This window comes from Oryx dammah, unplaced genomic scaffold, assembly GCF_014754425.2.
Source record: "Oryx dammah isolate SB20612 unplaced genomic scaffold, SCBI_Odam_1.1 HiC_scaffold_10, whole genome shotgun sequence".
NCBI lineage: Eukaryota > Metazoa > Chordata > Mammalia > Artiodactyla > Bovidae > Oryx > Oryx dammah.
In genome coordinates this window covers 40,295,404-40,319,859 of record NW_024070194.1, presented here as the reverse complement: position 1 = coordinate 40,319,859, position 24,456 = coordinate 40,295,404, and the positions used below count along the sequence as shown (strand labels likewise).

General features: G+C 41.5%; 1 protein-coding gene across 2 annotated transcripts in view; it reads right to left on the bottom strand.

Annotated features, from left to right (window-relative positions):
* Nucleotides 1-5,626: 5,626 nt before the first annotated feature.
* Nucleotides 5,627-24,456, bottom strand: part of NET1 (neuroepithelial cell transforming 1) — a 35,633-nt gene continuing 16,803 nt past the window's right edge. The window contains exons 1-10 of one of the 2 annotated variants that reach the window (XM_040248824.1): nucleotides 17,075-17,270; nucleotides 12,110-12,217; nucleotides 11,540-11,707; nucleotides 11,102-11,164; nucleotides 10,690-10,786; nucleotides 10,271-10,347; nucleotides 9,518-9,775; nucleotides 8,977-9,147; nucleotides 7,790-7,976; nucleotides 5,627-7,446 (exon numbers count right to left, since the gene is read on the bottom strand). In XM_040248824.1, the coding sequence (XP_040104758.1) occupies nucleotides 7,058-7,446; nucleotides 7,790-7,976; nucleotides 8,977-9,147; nucleotides 9,518-9,775; nucleotides 10,271-10,347; nucleotides 10,690-10,786; nucleotides 11,102-11,164; nucleotides 11,540-11,707; nucleotides 12,110-12,217; nucleotides 17,075-17,167 (1,611 nt within the window). In that variant the 5' untranslated portion in view covers nucleotides 17,168-17,270 and the 3' untranslated portion in view covers nucleotides 5,627-7,057. Of the gene's footprint in view, nucleotides 7,447-7,789; nucleotides 7,977-8,976; nucleotides 9,148-9,517; nucleotides 9,776-10,270; nucleotides 10,348-10,689; nucleotides 10,787-11,101; nucleotides 11,165-11,539; nucleotides 11,708-12,109; nucleotides 12,218-17,074; nucleotides 17,271-24,456 lie in introns of those variants that run through there. The other variant, XM_040248823.1, reaches the window with a different exon arrangement.

Genomic DNA, 24,456 nt, shown 5'->3' with positions numbered 1-24,456 from the left:
AGGGGGAGAGGAGAAGGGTGGGTAGGAAGGAGGGGAGGGGGAGGAAGGGGGGGTAGGAAGGAGGGGAGGGGAGGAAGGGAGGGGAGGAGGGAGGGAGAAAGGGGAAGGGGAGGGAGGAGAAGGAGGAAAGGGGGAAAGGGAGGGGGAAGGGGGAGGGGGAAAGAGAGAGGAGGGAGGGGGAAGGGAAAGAGGGAGGGGGGAGGGGGAAGTGTGGAAGTAGAGGGAGGACAAAGAGGGAAGAGGGGAATGGAGGGGGGGAGGGGGGTGGGGAAAGAGTGGGGAGGGAGAGGGGGAAAGAGGGAGGGAGGAGCACTCTCCCAGGTTGGGGAGCTTGCCTGGCTGCTCAGGGTACGGGGCATTGCAGGTCAGGGTGTCACTTTCCACGGCTCTGACTGAAGAACCTCATTCCACACCCTTTGTACCCGTGCTGATCAGCAGGCAGATGCCAACAGCTGCCCTTGCTAGTCTGTTCCTGCAACAAAGAAAGTGACTGAAAAGTTCTCAGGAGCTCCTGCCCTGGAGGACCTGGCTGTGTTAGCGCTGGAGCACGGCTGCTGAAATAGTTTCCACTTGTGGAAAAGATCGCCTCACGTCCCTGCCCCGCAGGCACGCAGCACGTCACGTTTCAGGGACTCTGCCCAGTCGCTTAGACGGGGTCCCGGAGTGTGTACTGACACGCCTGTGGGTCTCTTTCCCTTGTTTTGGAAAAGCACGCTGCCTGGTGGGATCAGCCACACGGTCTGAGGGGACTTGCCTGACCCAGGCCTGCTGTGCCCCCAAAGCTGTGCTGCTCCCCGTGAGAGGCGGGCACCTCTGATGCTATGAAAAAGTCACTGCTGGTTATTCATTGACCCCTGTGGTTTGTAAGGTTTGTCCCATGTGGGCTTCATGCCCTCTTGTCTTAGGCCACATGTTCCTCTGGGCAGAGATTCTGGGCAGCCCCCTCCTGTCCTGAGGCTCAGCAGGCCCTGAACACACAGTGGTGGAGTGGGAAGAAAGCGGGGGTGAGGGTGTCCCCAAATCTGCAGAGTCGACCTTGGGAGTGCCTCTTGCCCGTCTGCTCCCTGACCCTCCCCCAGTCATCACAACTTCGTCTTTCTCTGGCAGGTGGGTGAGAAGCTGAGGGCTGAGCATCACACCTGGATGGAGCCTGGCAGGGAGAAGACGAGCTCATGTTGGCAAAGCCGCATGCTGGCAGATAACAGCCTCTTTTCCAGCCCTGGGGCAGTTTCCAGCTTCTCCAGTCACGTTCAACCAACAGCTGTAGCCTGAGAAGCCAGAGGGGAGAGAGCTACTCCAACCAGGGGGGGAGGCCTGCTGTTTCCTGATCCCATCATAGAGCCCCGCTGGGGAGGGGCCAGAGTGGGGAGCCCCCCATGGTCCTTCATCCTCGAGCGCAGAGAAGATGGGAGAGAGGCAGGGATCTCTGCCTGGGGCTAGCCCACCCCAGCTCAGCTGAAACACAGGCGTCTCCAGCTGACTCCATGAGGGTGAACAGAAGGCAGTTCGGGGCCCCTCCCACCCAGACTGTGGGGCAGGCCCAGAACGCATGCCTGTCTTAGATGCTGACTCTTCAGGAGTGGCTGCCCTGGGTGGGTTGGGGCTGGGATGAAAGCCTGAGGCCTGGTGTCTGGGTCACTGTGTTGGGCACCTGCTGGCCATGTTTGTAGAGCATGCACACTGTTACTCGTGTTCTGATCTCTGCAGGCCGTCCTTGAAGGATGTGTGCTTCTAACAGCACACTGGGTCTGGGTAATTTTTTTTTCTTTCTCTTAAAAGATAGACTTCTAAGAGCAGCTTTAGGTTCACAGCTAAACTAGGTGGAAAGTGTGACGTTTCAATATTCTTCCTCCCTCACACCCATGGCCTCCCTGTCAGCATCTCCACTGGTTGGTACTTACAACTGATGACCCCACCTGGACATGTCATTATCACCCAGAGTCCACAGTTGACGTCAGGGGTCACTGTAGGTGTTGTGTGTCCTGTGGGTTTGGCCAAACATATAATGACATGTATATTATACATCAATACAGTATCATACAGAGAAGTTTCACTGCCCTAAAAACCCTCTGTTCTCCACCTGTTCCTCCCTCCCTCTCCACAATCCCTCAAAATCAGACCTTATCATCGTTGGCAGAGTCTTGCCTTTTCCATGACATCAAAGTAGTTGCAATCATATAGCATGTAGCCTTTGTTTCCTCCATGTCTTTATGACAGCTCGCTTATTTTAGCATGTAATAATATTCCCATCTGGATGCCCTGTAGTTCATTTATCCATCACCTACTGAAGGACACCTTGGTTGTTTTCAAGTTTTGGCAATTATGAATAAAGTCACAGTGAGAAAGCACCCATGTGCAAGTTTCTGTATGGACAGGAGCCTCTTAAGAGGCAGGGAGGGGGTTTACTGGCTGGTCCTTGCTGGAGGCTTCTCCTGTAGCCCAGTTGGTAAAGAATCTGCCTGCCAGTGCAGGAGACCAGTGTTTGATCCCTGGGTTGGGAAGATTCCCTGCAGAAGGAAATGGCAACCTACTCCAGTATTCTTGCCTGGAGAATCCCATGGACAGAGAAGCCTGGCAGGCTACATCCCATGGGGTCACAACAGTCAGACACGGCTTAGTGACTAAACCGCCTTGCTGGAAGGTCTACAGGGTTGGGCTGCATGGAGAAGCTTCCCTGGGGGACCTGGAAACACCTGGTTTCTCACTGGCTTAGCTCCAGGGGGAACCCATGTCCGTGTGTCTGGGAAAGAGGGCAGGCGAAGGAAGCCACTGATGAAGAGGTAAAGGAAAGGCAAACAGGGGAAGAAAGAGAAAGAGAGGAAAAGGCTGTGTGGATTAAACCAGAATCCAGATTTTTCTGATCCCGTTGTCAAACTGTAACAGAGGACACGGATGTCGAGTTGTTGAGGCAGGTTTGTGTGTCTGTGAGAGGGCAAAGAGTAGACCATCTGTATTTGATGAACATTCTGCCTTTATTATGAAAAGTGAAGCCTGGGGGGTTCAGAGGGGGTTAAGAGATTAAGGACTTTGATACAATCTGGAATTTCATTCTTTTTAACTTTTTCATTTTTAATGAAAAATTTCAAACATCTCTTCAAAGAGATATGCAGAGTATAAATTCTCATGATGCCTCATCTTGCTTTAGCAATTCTCAACTTACGTGGTTTCCTTTTTATCCCTAGCTATGCTCTTGCCCTATAATTTTGAAGGAAATCTCAGACCTCATGTGATTTTTATCCATAAAGATTTCAGTGTGTCTTCCTAGGGAGACTGCAATCATAGTACTTCTGTTAAACATAAAAATATAACCATATCTTGTGCACTTTACCCAGTCAATTCTGGATATTTTGGATTGTCTTATTTAAAAAACGATTTGTTCGATTTAGGATCCAAATAAGTCCATACATACATCGCAATGGTTTGATATATCTTTTAGGTGTAGGATTCCTCCATCTTTCTCTTTGAATTAATTTTACTTTGCTGAAGAAACTCATTTGTCTTAACTTCTTGCAGACGGAACTCAGGCTAACTTTCTTGGCAAGACTACTTAGGTGGTGGGTGGGCGCCCTGTCACGAGGTACGGTGGTCTTTATTAATGGTTGACATCTAGATCCATCAGGTCATGAGGGCTTACAAAATGGTGATATTCTATCATGTCTTCCTCACTGATTAGCTGGGCCACTGCTCTAAAGAAAACATTTCCTTCCTCAGCTATTTATTTACCCTGAGATATGGTTTGTGGAGGAAAGGGCAGAATAAGTGATTATCAGTTTTCAAAGGAGTTGGGTTTCCTGAGATACTCCAAAGGGCGTTTAAAAAGTGGTGTTTTCTTATGGAATCACTTTGCAGCTCTGGGTTTAAACACTCATTATCTTAGTGAACGTGTCCATTGTCTCAAAGCCTCATGATAAATAGGACTATGGACACTGGATCTGAGGAAACAACTGTACCTGGTAAGTCAGAAGACTTGCAATTTGTTCTGAATTCCTCACTTATGCAGGCAAAACCCCAAGCCCTTCTGATCTGGGAAGGTCTCTGATCTAGGATTGAGGGAGATTTTCTTTGCTAGGATACTCCTCTCACGGGAACTGGCTTCACTGGACAAAGGGATGCAATTCTTTCTAGAGTGTTCTTTAATGCTGATTAAGAAAAGCCCAAGTCTGCAGGATGTTATCAGCTACTTTCACCTCCAGGATGTGTAACCCTAACAGACAATACCACCCACCCACCAGTGAGTGTCTCCACGAGGGACTGGCAGTTCTGATAAGGAAGAGAACCAGAGAGGTGCCCACGCGGGTCTGCATCTCAGTCACCAAGACTGAATAACGGCGGCCCAGGCCAGGCGTCTGTTGATGGTTGTAAAATGAACTCAGTCACATTAGCATATGTACAGAAAGCCAAGCACTATGCTAGGTGTGCATGTTCGTTCGCTCAAGCACTAAACGTACAGGAGAGCTAAGTCAGCACAAGAGTGACCTGGATCAGCCAAGGAGACACCAGTCTTAATCGATTCCAAGGCGACTTGGTTGACACTGGTGCCCTACTGGCTGACGATTCAATCATCCAGGCGCCTGTGCCTCCCCTCCCACCTGTGTGCGCACAACCAGACTGAGCCCTGGGTTCAGAAAGACCACTTTTTGCTCAAAACAGACAAACAGTGTTTTGAGTATTCTGCTTGTATATATTCAACTCAGACGCTGTGAAGAGTTTAAAGGCAAACTGAGACGCAGGTAGATATACGTCAGTACTTCCTACGTATCATTTGCATAATGGCTACCTGCTGGATCAGTGATGACTAAGAGCTGACTCGTGGAATTCTCTGTATCAGAATTACCGGGCGGAGTGTTGACAAATATAAATTATGACCCCTGTACCCCACCCCCTCCCACTGATTCAGTGAAACAGGTGTGGAAACTGGGGGAGGAGAGCTGGGGGTGAGGCCTGGTTATCTTTTTTTTCAAAGTACCCCTCATGACTCATGCCCAAACAGGCTTGAGAACTACTGGAATAATCAGAGATTTTCAAATACAGATGCAATTTCTGAAGGGTGTTCATTCTACACAATTAGTTTCTGGGTCTTATTTCTTCCCTAGAGTGATCCCAGGAAAGCTATATAGTTTCCAATAAAACATCTTTTGATTAAGAACATCTGAACTATCATTGTTTCTACAACTTAGGAAGCTTATCAAGGTAACTCTGGAAGAAACTGTATCTTACAACATCTCTAGGAATGATTAGAAATCTTGCTGATTTCCAATCACAACCACTGGTGTAACCTACACTATTGGGTTTGAATTTTCAGAGGTAGAAACCTGAGTTACCTAAATTAAAATCTGAAATTAGATTAATGAAGGTCCTTTGTTAATAGCTTGACTACTGTATCCAGAAAGTGGCCAGGTGTTCAGCTGTCTTCAATTCAATTGCTGTTTCTGATTAGAGTGTCTTCTAATTGGTTTAATAAGATTCAAAAAACTTGACCTAATCTAATCTCTTTTTGATGCATTTTGAAGGCGTATTTGTGACCTTTTAAAACCTCTGTGAGGCTTATCATCACTTCCTTGGCTGTAGCAGCATGTTCTGGCAGAGGTCCAGCAAACATCCACCAGTCAGGAAACCTTTAGGGTGATTATGGGTGTGACTTTTTTTAATTGTATAATTCATTTATACAGAGAAATCATTTGGAATTAAGTATTTACAGTCTTTTTCAGTTTTCATTTCCACTGGCCGGATACAGTTCACATAACAGTTCATGTTTACTGGAACAGTCACCATGACAAATCTTCCACGACATGGGTTTTCAGTCCTCTCCCGTCCAAGACGATGATTGCATTTGAACAGAAACATTTCAGAGTAAAACACCAGTCTCTTTTCCCCTCTTACGAATAAATCTGCCAGAATGGATCTAAAATGGTCAAATTTTAAACACATTTCCTTTTCTTTTCAAACCCCTTATTTGCAAGTACTGTAAATCAAGGCAAACACTGTTCACATCCCCCAAGCCTTCTACAACTTACTACATACTCTCGACTTCAGCTTTTACTATCTCTTCTCAGAAATGTCTGACACAATCAGACATTTTTACTTTAAGACAAAACTACACTCTTTTTCCCTCTGTTTTTTTTTTTTTTTTTAAAATACTTATTACCAGTCAACTGCCTTCTCTCTTGCTTTTCAGAGAATATTAACTTTCCATGAAATCCTTCAGATGGTTTTCTCTCAGTAGTTCAGAACACACTGAGTCATTTCATGTGTGTCCACCACCCTGAAACACTACACTTTAAAAATCACAATTTTCTTAATTGGCTCAAAAACAGTATGGCTTGATTTCACTTGGTAAAGTTAATATGATTTAAAAACATACACACACACACACATTTTTAATCAAGGGAGAAAAATACTTTAAAGACGTGCCAATTTGAAAAGGGATCAAAGTAAAAAAATAAAAGGAAATACTAAAAACTACTTTACAATAAAAAAAATTAAATAATCGGCAGGTTAAATCAATGAAAAATGAGGAATGTAGAGTGAAAAACAAACTAATAAAAAGCATTCCAGTTGGCAAAATGGAAAACCTATTAAGTTTTGTTTTCCAAGGAAGTTATGTTTCAATGTAAATTTTGAAATATTATAAGTATTCCAAGTAGATCTTAGATGCCAATGTTACAATTTCAAATTTTGCATGCAAAGTTCATCAAAGAAACACTGGTAAAATCCTGGTATTTGTAAAATTTTAAGTTTTGGAAAATACTGTAAATATCACAATTGGTATTAAAAAGTCCTGATGAATGCAGAATGAGAATATCTGTTAAGTATTTCAGGTTTGCATGTTCTAAATGATCTGAGAAGAAGAAAAAAAAAACCCTGCAGTTTAACAGTAATCTGTATAATGTATCTTTAGCTGCCATTAAAAAAAATAAAAGAACCAACACCAAAACCAACCAAACACACAGAAGACATGAGACGGGTACTGAGGAACGCTGCCGTGCTCACAGGACAGAAAGAAAAACTGTACAAGGTCATAAATAAAGTCTCTCCCAGCTGCTGCTCAGAGCTTCCTTTATACTAGGGTCTCCTTCCGCTTGCCACCAACCTGGGCTCTGTCCCTGGCTTTGCGGAGGCTGGTCTGGGCTCGGGGTGCTTTCATGCCCGTCATGGGGTCTGCTGTGTGCACCGGGGCCCAACACTCGGCAGTGTCTCCATCAGCTTCGCCCTGAGTCATGCTAGAAGCCGTGGATGCCCGTCTCTGGGCCCTGGCGTTGCTGGTGGTGGTGGGGTTTTCCCTGCACTCGTCGTGGAGCTCGGAGGGGCCGGTGGCCTGCCGGAAAGGGGTGATGGCGGTGCGGATGCAGCTGAACCACTGCTGCTTGTGGAACACGTCGTTGGCTTGCAGAGTGTGGGACTGGCCCAGAGAGGGGTCTTGGAAGCGAACTCGGAAGATGTTTTTAGCTAGAAAAATAAACATTGACAAAGGAAATAGACTTAGAAAGCTTATCCTAGATGTGGTCAGACTACATGAATATGGGTGCTGGCCTCCCCACAGCAGGCACACCGAGGAGGCAGTGCCCTATGCATTATGTATGTATGAGGCAGTGCCCATGTATATCAGGTACACATGCTGGAGTCAGAGCACCACAGCACCTGACCACTCAGCGAGTGGACCAGGTCGGGATGACAGAACCCATTTCATGTTTAGTGTGTTGTCTGGGGACAGATTCTTAATTATTAAAGCTGAGAGCATTTAGGTTCTGAGTTTATGATCATTGGAACCATTTTAAAGTGTGACTGGTACCTTTATCTGAGTTGCCAAAAGCCCCTCGGAAGGACCCTCCCATCCTCACGTCTCCATCCTGGAGGTCTTCCAAGACCAGCTCCTGGACAGGGATGGGCTGCCGGTAAACCTGGTAGGAGTGACGCTCGTTTCGAGTAACAGGCCGAGTCAACACCAAGATGTCTTGAAACAGGAAAATGTACAGTTTCTGGAGAAGTGAGAAACAAATACTTCTTAAATGTAGAACATTGTGACTTTAAGTGAGTGAAATCCATTGTTAAAAAAATGTGACTGGATCTTAATTTTATCAAATTGATTTACTAAGATCTCTTCACAAATGACTTCATAAAGATGGTGCTTTAAAAGCGATGCACGTTCTCCCTGGAGAGCTTTTCTCACTGTAGACTATATACAGCTTTTCTGTCCATGTGTAACATTAGATCAGCAGCAGCTGAGCAAACGCCACGCACCACAGAGACCTGTCAGTGGCGACGTGACTGGAAATGCCAGGACTGTACACTACAGTCTTCTAACAGGGCAAGAACTTAAAAATGTAAGCTGGTAAAAATGTTAATGGTTCTGTTTTGCCGAAACAAAGACAAACCTAAGCTTTTATAGAACAATGAAGCCTTATAAGAAAAATCAGAGATGGAAGACTAACTCTTTCCAAACAGAACCTCAACTTATGAATTGGGCTTCTGAAAGGCACATGATGAAATAAAAAAAACCATTCCACTTGTATACTTAGTTCGAGGAGATACCTTTGTAACCAAGATTGAAAAAAGAAGTCTACTCTCATTCTATCTGCTGTAAAAGTTTGTTTCATAGTGCTAAAAACTTCCACTACTATAAACTCTTCAAAAAATTATTCTGAAGGATATGCTTTTTTATTAAACAGCATAAAACTTATTTTTACATAATTACTTATTACATAATTTATTTAGAAAGGAACCTCTAGCCAAACAAGTTGACTTATGCTTCAAAACTAAAAAATAAATTATTACTGATTCTCCACCAAGACATTTAAGTCACTATGTAATGCAGAAACCAACTATTTGCTTTATCAAAGCTGATAACATAAAATCCAGTTACTTTCAGTATGTGATGAGTTTATTTTATAAACCTGCTTCATAATTCATATGGAAAAAACTAAATAATGGGAAGAGGGCAGGAACTGCTCACTTCCCGTTAGTGTTAAATGCACTTACATGTCCGTTTTTATTTTTCAGTTCCCCATGGCAGAGCAACATTTTGCTTGCTTCAATTCTAGGGTCCTTCTGCTTTTCATCCAGATACTCCAGCTTGTCAATGTAATACTGGCATTCTGATTCACCTTTCTTCACGTTGATATCAGAGAGAACTCCTTGTATTATTAGTATCTAAAAAATTATATATATACAAAAAAAATCAATGGTGCATTTTCAGCATATTAATGTATCCCCATTTTCCTACAGGACTAAAATGTTGCATTAACCTTCATTCTACAGTGTCAGCCACACTGGTGATTTGCCTTAAGTCACACAGCTAGCTAATGAAAGAAGTCAGATTAGAACCCAGTCTTCTGACTAAAACCTAAATAAAACATCTGCTACACCTCTTTACTAGTGCATAGTGTGCTAACACACGAGAACTGAAAGTTCATGTACTCACTCAGTATGCAGAGGCTGTGAGGGGATCACTGTATATCTTTCTCAGGCAAGCTAACATGCAAACTGGCAAAGCACAGGAACCACTTTTTGGGCTACTTACAGCCTCCTCCAGGAGCTGAACATCCGGGTGGTCCTTGGGAGTATGTCTAAGAATCTCTTTCAACAGTAAAGGGTATTTGACAAGGCGGCTTCGAGGAATATCAAGGAAGCTCCAGAGATCCAGTTTTCGGCTGAAGGGAGACTCTAGACAACGCTGGAGGAAGTCCTGGACTCTTGGGTCCTGTTTCTTCTGATCCAGAAGAGCCTTGGCTGCCAGCTGGTTACTGCAGTAGCCTTTGTAGGCATTCAAGCCTGGCAACTAAAGAGCAGTGAGAGAAATCAGAGAACAGTCCATTAGTGAGACTGCAACACGTCTAAGTTTCTAAGACATGAAACTTAGAGCTATTCGTGAAAGTTTTTAACAAGCTGTGAAGACTCTCCTGCAGGTGATAATGGGTGACTGTTCTCTCACTTGACTGTACATGCAAAGGCTGTCTTTCATCACCGAACCCCAGCCATCCCTCCTAGAACAGGGCTTGGCATCGGCAGGCACTCAGATGTTAACTGAGAGAGTAAGACAGGTAATTTACAGATGTAATGTGGAAATTCTATCCAAGGAGGAACATATTCTTAAAACAAACGAAAGTGTCATTCATGATATGTTTTTCTTAAACAGTGACTGTAACTTCTATGTACATTTGTTCAGTTTTAGTGCCCCATTTATCTGATTTTAGAATCCACTAACTGGATCAAATCAGTGTGATCCTGATCACAAGGGACAAGCCTGCCCTATCTGCATAAATCTGCTACATACCCAGTTCACGAGAATGTGGCCAATGTGCTCCACTGTCCCGCCAGGCTTGGTGGCTTTTCCTATTCTCTTCAACAAATCTGAAGTGTAAGAAAGCAGAAATTCCAAGAACAAATTTATTTAAAAATAATTCAGGGAGGAGCAAGACAGTGGTAGGGGGTTAAGAGGTGCAAACTACTATGTATGATATAAATAAGCTAAAAAGACACACCGCTCAGAACAGGAAATGTAGCCGTAACTTTAAATGGAGTATAATATTTAAAAATATTAATCACTATGTTGTACACCTGAAACTAATTTTGTAAATCAAGTCTATGTCAATAAAAATTACAAAAATATCCTGAACTAAATTAGAAGTTTAGATTTAAAATTACTTGTTGTTGCTGTTCAGAATCTTACGAAAATTAGGGAGCACATCTTACCTTCATGCAGAGGTATGTAAGCATCCAAATCACCAAATATATGTGTGAGCTCCTCTTCTGACATAATAGACAGCTTTAACATGGGGTCGTGGTAGGCCTGTTGGAGGGGAGAAGTACGTCACACACAGATCAAGCAAATAAAACACGAAGAGAGGTCCGCATGTGAATCAAGCCTATGTAAAAACCAGCATGGATATTATTTTATACATAACAGAAATTAAAGTACATGTTAGTCTTGAAAAACTCTTCCTCATATTCATATTTGAAGAAATGCCTCTAATAAACCTCATCTAAAATTAGTATACACCAGCAGATATTCTCTACTTTTCAACTTCTAAAGGTAACACCCTTTAGAATTTGTGGAATCTAATTCTTAAAACCTATGGCACAGGAAAGAAAGTTCTTTACTGACCTTTCTTGCAAGTTTGAGGTCCTCAATTAAGTCCTGTTCCCCTCGGGACATTTCATAGATTGCCTAAAAAAATCCAGCAAACATCACAGGTCACTCCTTTCTCTCAGAAAGGAAAATTACATACAATGGATAGTTACCATTATTTAACTGATGTTTGAACAGCGCTTTTCAAAGTGATTCAGTCTGAACACTATAATTCAGAATGGAAACTCTAATAAGAGGATGCCTTACGTTTCATATTCTACCCCATCAGGGTGTTAAACCAAATGACCACCACCCTCTGCAAGCGCTGAAAACGGCGACTCAAATGTAAAAATCCAAGTCTATCTTGCTGGAGGTGTTAGTTTGCCATTCTTCTGACTAAACACATGTTTAAGAATCAGAGTCTATGTTTCATTTTATGCTAGTGCACACAAAGTCTTGCTGTGGGGCACACACCTCTTGACGTCTGATCTCCCTGGAGGTTAGAGACTGCTTCATGCTGCCGTCTAACGTCTCCGACCACAGGGTGCTGCTTCTCCTCTTGGCAGGCACTGGGACTGTCGACCTGCTGGAAAACTTCTGGGCTGAAGCTGGGGATCTGCTGTCACCACGAAGCGTAAATGACTTAAAAGAAAAGAAAAAAAAGTGAATAAGAAAAAGCTTTGGAGGATACAGAAACTATTTTTTCCTCAAAAAAAAAAAAAGGACAAATTAAACGGTTCTGGCAGTTTCTTTATGCATAAAAGTCATTTATGCCAGCTTCAATCTGACAGTATTATAAAATATTTGTCAGTCAAAATTACTTTCTGGGAATAAAAACTATCCAAGTCCTTGCTTTGCTCTAAGACGTAAACTAATATGATGAAGTTATGTAAATACTGTTTTGACAACAATATTCCTTAACAGCATATTCCAAAAGAGGAAAATTATATTTAAGTATAACAGTACAAACCTGTCTGTACAGCTCACAGAAAATGCAAATTTTAGGCTCCTATAACCATTGCCTCACCGCATACGTGCTCCTACCTGTATTGTTTGACCAAAGCGCCTGACGGCTCCATTTCTTACAGGAGAGATTAGATTTGCCAAGGATGTGACCCGAGCTAGAGGTCGCACTCTTTTATTGCTTGGCTCCTGTGAAGACAAGAACAAGTTATACTTAACAGGTGTTTAGGTATAACTATTTCAAGCAAGTTTGTACAAAACACTAAGATCTCTCAAAAGTCAGATATTTGTACAGTATATACAAGAAACATAGAACTCTGAAAGTGAATGTTGTTTCTCATTGTTAAAATAAGAACACTAATGAGTAATAGAAAATTAAAAAATAAATGGTACAAGAAAGGTCAAATATCTGAACATCACTGAGAACATAACATACTATCATTAAACAAAAAAAAAATCCAAAACTAAAACAAAAGAATTAGATTCTAAAGTCCTACAGAAACTTTTAGTTTAATATAGAGAGTAACTTTTAAAAAACACCTTATTATTATGAAAAATCAAGCATACACAAAAGGGGAGAACTGCATAATGGATCTTGGTCTAACAACAGGTTTCATCTGTGCCCATACTGAAATATTTTACAGCAAATGCTAGACCTTCTATCATTTCACTCTTAAATACTTCACTTAAAAAACAGCCTTTAAATGAAGGCATCTGACATTGGGATGAGTCAGCTCCAAGGCAGCTAGGTCCTTGTGGTGGAAGGTGTTCAAGCACAGGTAGAACAGTGGTTAAGAGGAGGCTGAGCCTCTGGACTCAGACTGACAGGCCCAAATCCTGGTTCAGACATTTGACAGGAAACATCCTGGGTCCCAATGTTCTCATCTGTAAAATGGGGTTAACACGAGAACTTCTCTTATAAAGGTGATATGAAGATTAAATAAGATGTTTAAAGGGTTTAGAATAGTTCTCGGAACATACTGAGTTTTAGCTATTACTGACAACCTTTCTCAGGAATATTTCCACTTACTATGCAAATATTGGTATTTATAAAAAATTAGATCCTCTCATACGTTTAATTATCAAGGAAAAATATATACAGATTGGGAAGATTTAATTATTTTACATATATTGTTTTTAAAACAATAATAGTATAGCAAACACATCATTTACCAAAGATTCCAAAACCTTACAAACTGCATTTCTTTAACTTTACAGTTGGGAGAGTGGAAGCACTCCACCAGGTGACTCACACAGCTGCGTAGGTAATGAAGATTAGATCACAAAACAGTCCTATCCTTTATAATGTCTATGGCGCATAATTATTTGTTTGTAATTTTTGGTGCCTTTGGCAATTTGTGGCATATTTGACAAAATTTTAATGAGGCTACAGAAGGGTACATGATGAAAAATTATACAAAACTCACTACTTAAAAATGACAGATGAAATTTTTTTCTAAAAAATCTTTGATATGACCCAAGTCATGAAAAAGAGGAAAGTGAGTAAAAATAATCCCGAGAATAATTTGAGAGAAAAGTGGCAGAAAGGGTTAAAATCCTTCGGAAAGAACTTAAATGATGGAATATCCAAACAAGCAATGAGACTTATCTAGGCTCCGAAGGTGTGGACACAGCCGACCGTGGCCAGGAGGCTCTGCAGACACAGCACACAGTCCAGGCCCCTGGGTCAGTCCTGCAGAGGCAGAGCAGCAGGCCAGCCCCACCCCCACTCCAAATAACTGACTCCGAAGTGAAACCTCGACTATAAAGCCACCAAGTGCGTGAATGCTAAATGAACTGAAAAAGAAACCTCCCGAGATATCTACTAAAATGACGCACTGTGTGGCTGAGGACATGTGTGAATGCCTTTACCAGACCCATCTGTGCAAGACTGAAGGGACACATGCGCGGGCAGAAGGCAGGCAGAAGGCATTCCTTTCTATTTAGTAAAGGCAGGACAAAGACGCTTCTGTGTGAACGGAGATAGAATTACCTCAGAAAGTAAGATATGCCAGTGCCAAGGAGAAACAGAGCAGTTGTCAGAAAGATCTGCCCACCGATTGGAAGGAGAGGTTAATTCCTCATCCTTGTTTAGAGCATAACCAATTTGACTTCCTGGTAAATCATAAAATATTTAATTTCAATTGAAAAATCTCTGGAAAGGTGCTCTTCCCAGTGAATTTGAAAGGAAAAGTTAAGTTTAGCTGGAAGGAAAGGAATTTCTGGTATCTATTTTAATACATAAAATAAAAAATTCTTATCTTTGGATCAGTCAGTACAACTAGTAATTTCCTGGTAATGTAAAACTGTGATATTTAAAATGAAAACTACTGAATTTAATTTAGATAATTAAATATAAAGATATCTAAAGCATCTTTCTGAAACTAAAACTGAAATGTGGATGCTCTCTCTGAGGGTGGTGGGGTATTATGCCAGGCAGTATATGAATGGTGTTAAATGTGTTCTCAGCCCTTGAGAAGCCCACCCATAATCTCACTGCTTCACAAAGGAGATGCTAGTCTCAGGAGTGTATCTAATCTAAGACGTCTAGGAGGAGCGTCCGGCTAGCTCTGTCACAGAGCAAGATACTCTTAAGTCTGTACCAAAGTAGTGCTGAATCAGGAGTACACGGAGGAGGGCCTGGAGTGAGAGGACATCTTCGTACTTTCCGCACTGGCTTTTGGGATTTGAAAGTAATTTTCATGCCTTACTAAATGTTCACATGTGAGGAATGCTTGTAAGATGCAACACAAAATTTTAGCATATATATTTATTATAAAACTACAGAGAATTTTAATGAATAATTCAAAAAGTGTGACTGAAAGGTAAAGATATAATACTGAATATGGCTCACTAATCTCAGGATAAATACATTTGAAAAAAATGAGAGACAACTGTTGTGGAAAAGTGTTATAGACCAGGTCACCTATAAGACAGGGACAACAGATTGTCTGTTATGGGTTAGAATTTGGTCTGTGTGAGCTACAACCAAGAGCAGTGTTTCTTTAGAGGTTGAGATGCGCCATCTAACCTACTCTGGTTTCTTGTGGTGAGTGCTGTGGAATCCACCCATGTCTGTCCCTCTGCAGGTGAAGGAACAGAGGGTAGGAGTTTACCTGTCTTACCAGTACCCAAATAAGGCTTTCTTCCTGGTTTTATTGTTGTGTTATTTTTGAAGTGTTGTTAGCAACATTATGGTAAATATAAGAAGCTTAAAGAATGCATACAGATAGTGAGACTATATACCCTCCTTCAAAGATGATCTGAAACTCCAGGGGAACAATAAAGAACATGAACAAGTTTCACATTGTCAAGGAACTTTCTACTGTCGTCAACCTTTCACTAGGGCTAAAGTTCACTTAGAGGGAAAAAACCCCACCCCCTCTAATATAAATTTATGTTGTTTATTTAGGTTAGCTTTTAACCAGACTATCTAGGTTCGCCAGGCAATCAACATGTATTGTTATAGGGAATCTGACTTGAGACCTAGTATTTAATCAATCTATTTATTTCACTAACCCAGTTGTACTGAGATTTTATGCCTTAAAATATTTTCTGGATAGCTACAAACAGAAAATTCTTAAAAACAATTTAGAATCTTTTACTGGGATGTACCTTGCGCATAAAAGCAACAACATGGAAAAGTTCTAAGGTGAACCCTGCTTTTTGTAAAAATGTTTTTTTTTCTCCTCAGGATGTCACATAGAGGATATATTTGTTTTGGGGGGGTCATCTTTTCTAGAGTCAACCAAATCAAGACACAAAAAACCAAGTATGTGTCTGGGTTTACTCATTTGAGTTACTGGATAATTTTCTCTTCTATCTGGCAAAAGCTTTAACAAGAATGAAAAGAAAAAGTTATTTATAAAAAGATAAAAATGAGTTATGATCACATAGGATTTCCTCCCTTTCCTCTTAGTACTAAATAGTCAAATACAGTTATTTATTTAAGGCTGTGCTGTTAAAAGCCTGATGACATTCTTGGTGTTTTTAATCTTTGGAATAAAGGTATGCTGTAAACAGGGTCAGTGTCTGATACCAAACAAGACTAGTTCCGCTTTAGTATTTACATGATGACCACTTTTGCGAAAACTGAAACACAAAAGCCAAAACCAAACAGAAAAACGAAAACCAAAGCCAAATCATGTCTTTTGAAGATGGCAGCTATTTTAACTACCGAAGGTGTGTGTGTGTAAGACACACAGCTTTGCTGAGACATACAATACACTGCGTATGTATATTTAAAATGTATAATTACATAAGTTTTGATATACGTACATGGCCACAAAACCATCACCTCAAAGCAGTGGCAAATAGTTAACTGAATACAGGAATGATATTTCTATTCCATCAGCAATGATAAAGTACATACCATAGAGTATATCTATTGCTGTGTGCTATATATATAGAATGAGCACATAGCATTAACTATTAAAATTAAATAAGCGGCATAAAAGTCACTTATTTTGATAAATGTTCACAAAGACCTTAAAAATGTACAATAACTTTAGGTAATTAAAGCAAGGACGGCACAAGTACCTAAATAATGGTTCACTGGCTTAAATAACATATTTTTCTTTCTGAAGGACAAAGCCACACACAACGAACTTATTAGATGTGGAAAGAAAATTAAAAATGAACGCTGGCATTTTGTTCACTAGCATTAACTTCTAAGTAAGGGATTCCTACTTTCTGCTTACTCCACAACCCAATTCCTAAGACTGACTAGATAACAGAAATAAATGCAAGACAAAAAAACCCCAAAAAACAAAACCTAACCAAACAAAAAACTGTATTAAACATCAGAAATGTGACCGATTCAACCAAACCGATTCAACATTTAAAATCTTTTTCTTTTGAATAAAAGTTTGTGTACACTTAAGTAACGCTACGCATAAACACATTTCAAACCTGCATGTGAATCAAGGCCACTTTAACGCTCAGTAAGAGCAAAAGTTCAGTTTAACGTCATACTGTTAATATGCTGTTCAAGAGGGTAAGTTTCGTGGCGTTAACCTTCTCTGGGCTGTTCTCCTCCAGTCTTACCTCTTGTTCTCGGAAGGACTGGTTGTTCACGTCGAGGACTCGTATGGTCCTTTTAATGGGCAGGAGACCTCCGACCTCATCGTGCGCCACCATGCTTCCCAAATGCCCCCACGTCCCCAGCCCGAATTCCCCGGCTCCTCCCGGCGGGGTGCTCAACCGGCCCTCGCAGCCATCAGCCAGTCTCGGCGCGACCGCAGCTTCTGCGGGCGCCCGCCTGGCTCGCAGCCTCCAGGCTCTGGGGGCGGGGCCCCGGGGACACGTGACCGCTTTAACTGACAGCCGGGCGCACCTAGGCCTCTTCGCTTTCCCTGACAGAGAAAGCTATCAGGGGTTTTGGAATTTCTACAGTGAGGCCAGAGGGGAAAAGGAAACTGGGTTAATGTAAGGCTCTTCCTCATTTAAAAAGCATTCCCAGAGACCAACGAACTGCTTATCCAGGTTACCTTTTTAGTACTTAGCTGCAGACATGGATACTTTTTCTATAAAACCCTACCTAAAAAATAAATTATGGACTATTTGACAACGTTCAGTTCAGTCGCTCAGTCGTGTCCCACTCTTTGCGACCCCATGGACTGCAACACGTCAGGTCTCCCTGTCCATCACCAACTCCCAGACAACTTTAAGAAAATCGTAATTCAGAGTTAAATAATGTAGATACTGAAAGTGAAGTTAAAGTGAAGTCGCTCAGTTGTGTCCAACTCTTTGTGACCCCATGGACTGTAGCCCACCAGACTCCTCAGTCCATGAAATTTTCCAGGCAAGAGTACTGGAGTGGGTTGCCATTTCCTTCTCCAGGGGATCTTCCCAACCCAGGGATAGAACCCAGATCTCCCGCACTGCAGGCAGACACTTTACTGTCTGAGCCACCAGGGAAGCCGGGTAGATACTGAAGACAAGTGTAATTATCCAGGGGCCTTGCTTTTATTTTACATAAGTGCAATTTCTAGTCCAAAACCTTACCTCTATGAAGCAACCCTACTTCTGTTGGTTTGGCAGGCCTACAACCGAGCAGGTTTTCTTCTTACACAATAAGTACTGTATTCCATTTTGAAAAGTAGAATTTTCTCTTAATTATATAGTACTATGAGCCTGCCAGGAGAAGGCAATGGCACCCCACTCCAGTACTCGTGCCTGGAAAATCCCATGGATGGAGGAGCCTGGTGGGCTGCAGTCCATGGGGTCACTAAGAGTCGGACATGACTCAGCGACTTCACTTTCACTTTTCACTTTCATGCACTGGAGAAGGAAATGGCAACCTACTCCAGTGTTTTTGCCTGGAGAATCCCAGGGACTGAGGAGCCTGGTGGGCTGCTGTCTGTGGGGTTGCAGAGAGTCAAACACGACTGAAGCAACTTAGCAGCAGCAGCAGCATGAGCCTGCCAATGCAGGACTCAAAAGACATGGGTTTGATCCCTGGGTTGGGAAGATCCCCTGAAGAAGGGCATGGCAACCCATGCCAGTATTCTTGCCTGGAGAATCCCATGGACAGAAGAGCCTAGAGCGCTATGGTCCATGGGGTCGCAAGAGTTGGACATGACTGAGCGACTAAGCACATATGCGCTATGAATGACAGGATGCTGGTAATTTATGACAACAATTCTTAGGATTTATTCAGTTCAGTTCAGTAGCTCAGTTGTGTCCAACTCTTTGTGACGCCAGGGACTATAGCACACCAGGCTTCCCTGTCCATCACCAACTCCTCCTCCTGGAGCTTGCTCATGTCCACTGAGTCGGCGATGCCATCCAACCATCTCATCCTCTATCATCCCCTGCTCCTCCTGCCTTCAGTTTATTAGGATCAGAGAAATCTGAGGCATCTCTGTAAAGGCACTATTCTAGATGATGCAGGTGATAGAAAACCATAGGTTCCACATCCACTCCTGAAGTGCTAACAGATCATTGTGTAAAGCAAGGCCACACAAACAGGTAAGTGATGCAAGACAGCTTCTTACAAGTCCCAGATAAGCTGTACGGCTAATGAGGCGTTCAGGAGAAGAGACCACTTCCAGAGTCTTCCCAGCTGAGAGGAAGGTGGGAAAGACATTGGGGGTGGGGCTGTAAGACATTGTTTCAGGGCCTGGAAGGTCATGTTGTGTAGGTCTGAGCAAGGGAAAAATGCAAGGCCCTCCCAAAGGATCACAGGGAACAAACTCACAGCATGAGGTCAAAGGCACAGATGAGCACAGGATTTTACTGAGCAGGTGAGAGAGATAATAAGAGGTGTGTTGTAAGGTGGGGTTTATGATGGTTTAAAAGATGGCAAAAATCATAGCCAGGTATCAAGAACTTTGCCTAAGGTAGGCCAGTGGGAAAAGCAAAGGACAGATGTGAGACAACATGTGCAAGAAGTTAGAGATTCCAATGACTATTAAGTTAGGAGGTAACTGTTAATGCAAATAAAGAAGAATCAGCTTTGAAAGGACATTCTGAGTTTCATTTTAGATATACTGAGTCTGAGGTGGTGGAAAAACATGCAAATAAAACTACTGAGTTAGTAGTTGGAAATGTTGGACAAAGACTCATGAAGAGGTCAGAGAGCGGATTTAGACTGGGCAGTCAGAGACACAGGGATCAGAGTTGAAGCTCTGGGAGCGAATGAGACGCCTGGGGGAGAAAAGCTGGACAAAAAGAAAAGAGGCCCAAGGATCTAACTTTGGAGAAATGCCAAGGGAAAAAGAATTTTGCAAAAGGAACAGTCAAAAGGAAGGAAACAAAACAGGATGCCAAAGGAAGAAAAGGTGTTAATTATGGCAAAAGGTTACGAAGGAAGAAAAGATTCATGGATTTACTGATTGTAGGTATAATGAAGACCTCAAGTGTGCTAGTTCAGCAGAATAAAGACAGAAGAGAAACCACAAAAGTTGAAGAGTGAATCAAGCAGAACAACAGTGGGCAAAGACTATAATGACAAATAATCTATAAAAAACAATTTACTAAGATTTGCAGAACAGTGTTCCTTCTTGCAGGGAGGAAGAATGCTGTCCTTCCATAAACACCAATGTTTTGCATTTAGGATGGTGTTAATAATCTGTCTGCTTTGAGACCTGGAAAGAGTAATGGCGCCTGGCTATACTTCATCAACTAATCTTTATTACCAAGTCACACCTGGGCAACATATGTGATGCACGGGGCCTTAAGAGAGGCTGCTTGTAGTAGACAGTTCTCTGCTACACAGCATTAAAGTGGAAGCACCTTAGAGATCCTGGAATCTTGTCCCCTTATTTTACAGATGAGAACACTGATCTGCTTAAGCCCTCGGAACTCAAAGGGTTCAGTAATCTGGTTCAATTAGTTTCATCCGTTAAAAAATAGTTGCAAGGAAGGCCAATACCTTGTGGCTACTTAGTTTATAGGGAATAAAGGACTTTTGCAGAGAGGGAGTGAGGAAAAAAGCTGCTAGGGTGTTTTCATGGTCTCTTACCTGACGTCTTTCTCAAGGCTCTGTTTTTCTATTTAGTTCTGATAGAGGTAAGGCCAAGGTAATTGGGGGGAAATGATTCTCTCTCACTTCTCTCCTTCAGTAAGGATGTAAAGGATAAAGGTAGAAACAGCCATGAAAGCCAAGGAAGTATAGTGATAGTCCCAGTGGAAAAAAATCTCAGCTCATCAAACCTAAAATCTTAGCTTCACTTTGGATGTCCAGGTTTGTGGTCTAAATCTAATTTAGACAACTGTAGAGAGCATCTATAAAAGCAACAGTGACCCTGGGATTCAGTTCAGTGAGCACTCTGAGTGATGAGTCTGAGGGACTCTTGACTCTAACAATGCTCTATTAAAATCCAATGGCTGAAAAAGGTCCCTTGTGACCGCTAACTCATCCTCCTAAGAAAACTTAAGAGGAAAATGGACAATGGGAAAAAGAAAAGGGAAATGTGAGTCCTTATTCTGTGCTGGGAGCTTTATACATATTATCTTATTCAGCCGACTTTATGAAGTTTGTATTATTACCTTCATCTTACAGATGAAGGAAATCAGGCCTCAGAAGGTTTGAGAAACCTGTCTCAAGTTTCAGGGGTCATCAGTGGCTAGACAGGTTCGAATCTGGTCTGCTCAACCGCTGCTGCAGTGTCCCTTCCCCACGAGACAGTCTGTGTAGCACCTTTAGCTCAGTGCTCAGGCATGGCTAGTTGTCATTCTGTGAGTTAGGGGCAGAGCTGAGTTTAAAACCCAATCTCTCAGTCCCAGGTTAGTTTTGCTAAATAACTGCCAACAGTTTACAGGAAAGCCAACCATATAAACCATAGTAGAAAGATTATTTGTATTATAGGCAGGTAAATAAGATAATAATGAAATTATTATTAAGCAGTTATTATTATTAAGCAGTTCCAGCTGCTTAAGTTTTAGAAAAAAATCCTATTTTAATCAACAGTTTAATGATGTTATTAACAGCAATTTGACTTTCAACAACTGGCATAATTGGAACACAAATAGGTTAAGTGTCTTGTCTGTGGATAAAACCTAGAATTTATAAACATAAAAACAAAACTGCATTATCTAAAAATAGTAATGCAGCTTTGTTTAAAAAAAATCAAGTTTTTGGTAAAATTACTGTTTTCCAAAAACCAAGTGTAATGACAGCCTATGTTCATCTGTTTGCATGGTGTCTTCAATGCTTACTTTCCTAAAACTTGAATACTGTGAAGAGAAAGATGTTTTCCTTCTCTATAGAAAAGGACTATTAGCCAATTTACCTTTTTTCTCCTTTTAATGTGAAATAAGAATTCTGGAATTTAGAAATAAATTAGAGCTGAAGATAATCATTACTTTTTTTGGGTCTAGATACTATTTGTTCTTATTTACTTTTGTCTGGAACAGTAACAAGCAATTGGAAATTGGGCTAGGAAACCCTTCTTAAAGGTAAAGAAGAAAACAAAATCTAAGCTCTCTGCTGCCCTCTACAAGGGATAGTGTGAAATGCAACTGCCAACCTGCTTTTCTTCAGCTTTTAAGGATCTTACATTGAGGACAGTAAAATTTTTATCTTTAGCCCTTGTATAGCGCTCATGTTTTATATTGCTAAATTAAACATATTTTAAAATTATACAAGTATATAAAGAGATTGCAAAGTTTACAAGATATATTTTAAGAACTTTTTATAAATATAAAAATCTATGTTCAACTTTAAAAAGAGTTCAAGATTACAAAAACTACTGTACTTCACTAAAAATACTTGAGTTAAAAATAGAATTTCAAATCTTACTAAAAAAGGAAACGCTGATTGAAATATTAACAAAGTGGTACTTCTGAGGAATGAGTATTCCACAATATCTAGTAATGAGTTAAAAACACCACCAAAAAAGGCATTCACATTTGGGCAAGATGCGTATGAAAGAAGTCAGCAATGAAACTATATGTGGATCTGAAATTGTAAAACATTTGGATTAAAATTTGAGTAGTATGTCCAAGCTTTACTAAGAATTTATTTTGGGAAAAGATCAACTCAGATCAGTTAATACTATGAGAAAGACTATAACCAGAATAGCTGACAGGCTAAGAAACTTGGTATTATCAAAAACACAGTTCTCTTTGCAATGATAACCCAAGCATCAAACAGAATCAGATACTGCTGCTGTTAGTCATGACTTTTTATCTCAAGTGTACAGGATAACATTTCTTGCATCATGTAAGACGGCCCGTGCTTATGTATTAATATCATAATGTTGAGTGGGATTTCCCAAATTTTTCCTCTGAAAATCAGCTAAGGTCCAAACCCAAAGACCAACTGCACTGTTCTGAGCCAGTCCTGTGTTCTCAGCCCACATCTCACTCCAGCTGCTGCTGCAGTAATGGCTCAGCCTCAGACAGCCCCTGTCCCCAGCTGGGTCGCGTTCTCACCCTGGGCTTCTCACAGGCGGAGAGAGGCATTTACACAGAGAGGCATTTACACGTGGCTGCCTGGAAGTGTGAGGGATTAACATCCCTTAGAACACCCACTCACTAATGGAGCACAGAAGCTGGTGGGTAAAAGCTCCCCCATGAGTCCCCTGAGAAGACAATTGTGTAGTGTATTTTATGTGGCTCTTTAGAAGTTCCCATAATTAGACACTTGCAGTAGCCACGTCTGTGTTCCTTGGCACCACACCTGGAACCCGACTACCTGTCCACTACCTCATGCCTCAGGCTTGGATTTCTGGAGGGACCCAAGGGCTGAGACACCAACACGGAGACTGGCCCTAGAGACCAGACACTTGGGATGGGAGTCTGAAACTGGTCACTCATGGATGAAGTGGTGACAAGGACCACAGGTATGGACTGGTACAGATGGAGCGGTGAAGCAATAGTGTATGTAGCAGGGGTGACATAGGGGCAACAAACTGTAAGGGCTACAGAGTTGGCTGGCTTCTGTTAATTACTTTAAGAGACTGAAAAAGATGATGATAACCTTCATGTTCTCAGTCATTACAGAGGGAAGGGCAAAGTGAGAGCCCCTGAAATTTAACCCCCTTCCCCTGAGCCAAGGTAAGAGGCCAAAGCAATATTGCACACTGAGAGAAAACGCAGAGACAGCCATCAAATTTGGAACAAGCAAGAGCGGTGATCTCTACTGTTCCTCTGTTAAGCCTCCTGCAAGGAGGTGGTGGTTCTTTCTCTGAAGGTTCAGATTTGGGGATCTCATTTTCTTCAAAGTTAATTGTGCCTTGAAGGGTTACATTTTGAGTACTGGTATACTCAAACTGTATACCAATTTGTAGAGTATAATGATATACTCTACAATTTTAGATTACACCTAATACTAAATTATGTATTTTATTCTTTAAAATGACAGGCAATTGGTACTTTAATACTACGAAATACTATAAAAAAGCATGAGGTAGCCCTATTTATATTGGTAAGATATAAATTTATAAAAAAGCAAGCTATAGCATATGTACAGTATACTCATATATGTCACCATTATACGCACTGTGTGAAAATAAGAAAATAAAAAGGGCCTAGAACACATAAAATAATAATGAATTACTTCAGAGGATGGAGGTGAAAACTGGAGACTTGCAAAAGTTTTAATTTTATACAAGGACAATGCATTTGTGTGTTACTTTCACAATGAAAAAATAGACAAAAGTATTTTAGATCACACAGCAGTTTAGACTAGACTGTCCCAGACCACTACTGACCTGGACTTGCTACATAAACAGAAGGATTATATTTCAGAAAATCATTTCAAGAATCCAGAATGTTGCTTCTGTTGTTTCTCATGGGAGATCAATAAATTCTTCAGCCTATCATTTATAGCCTTCAACTAAGTGGTCAATTAGCCCTCTGTGCTTCATCTCTTAGTTCTTCTTCATATATTACTGGACTCTTTTCAAATCATTTGTTCATCATTATGTTAATATAACTGATCTTAACTATTGGTACTTGTAGATGCCCCTTCTCTATCT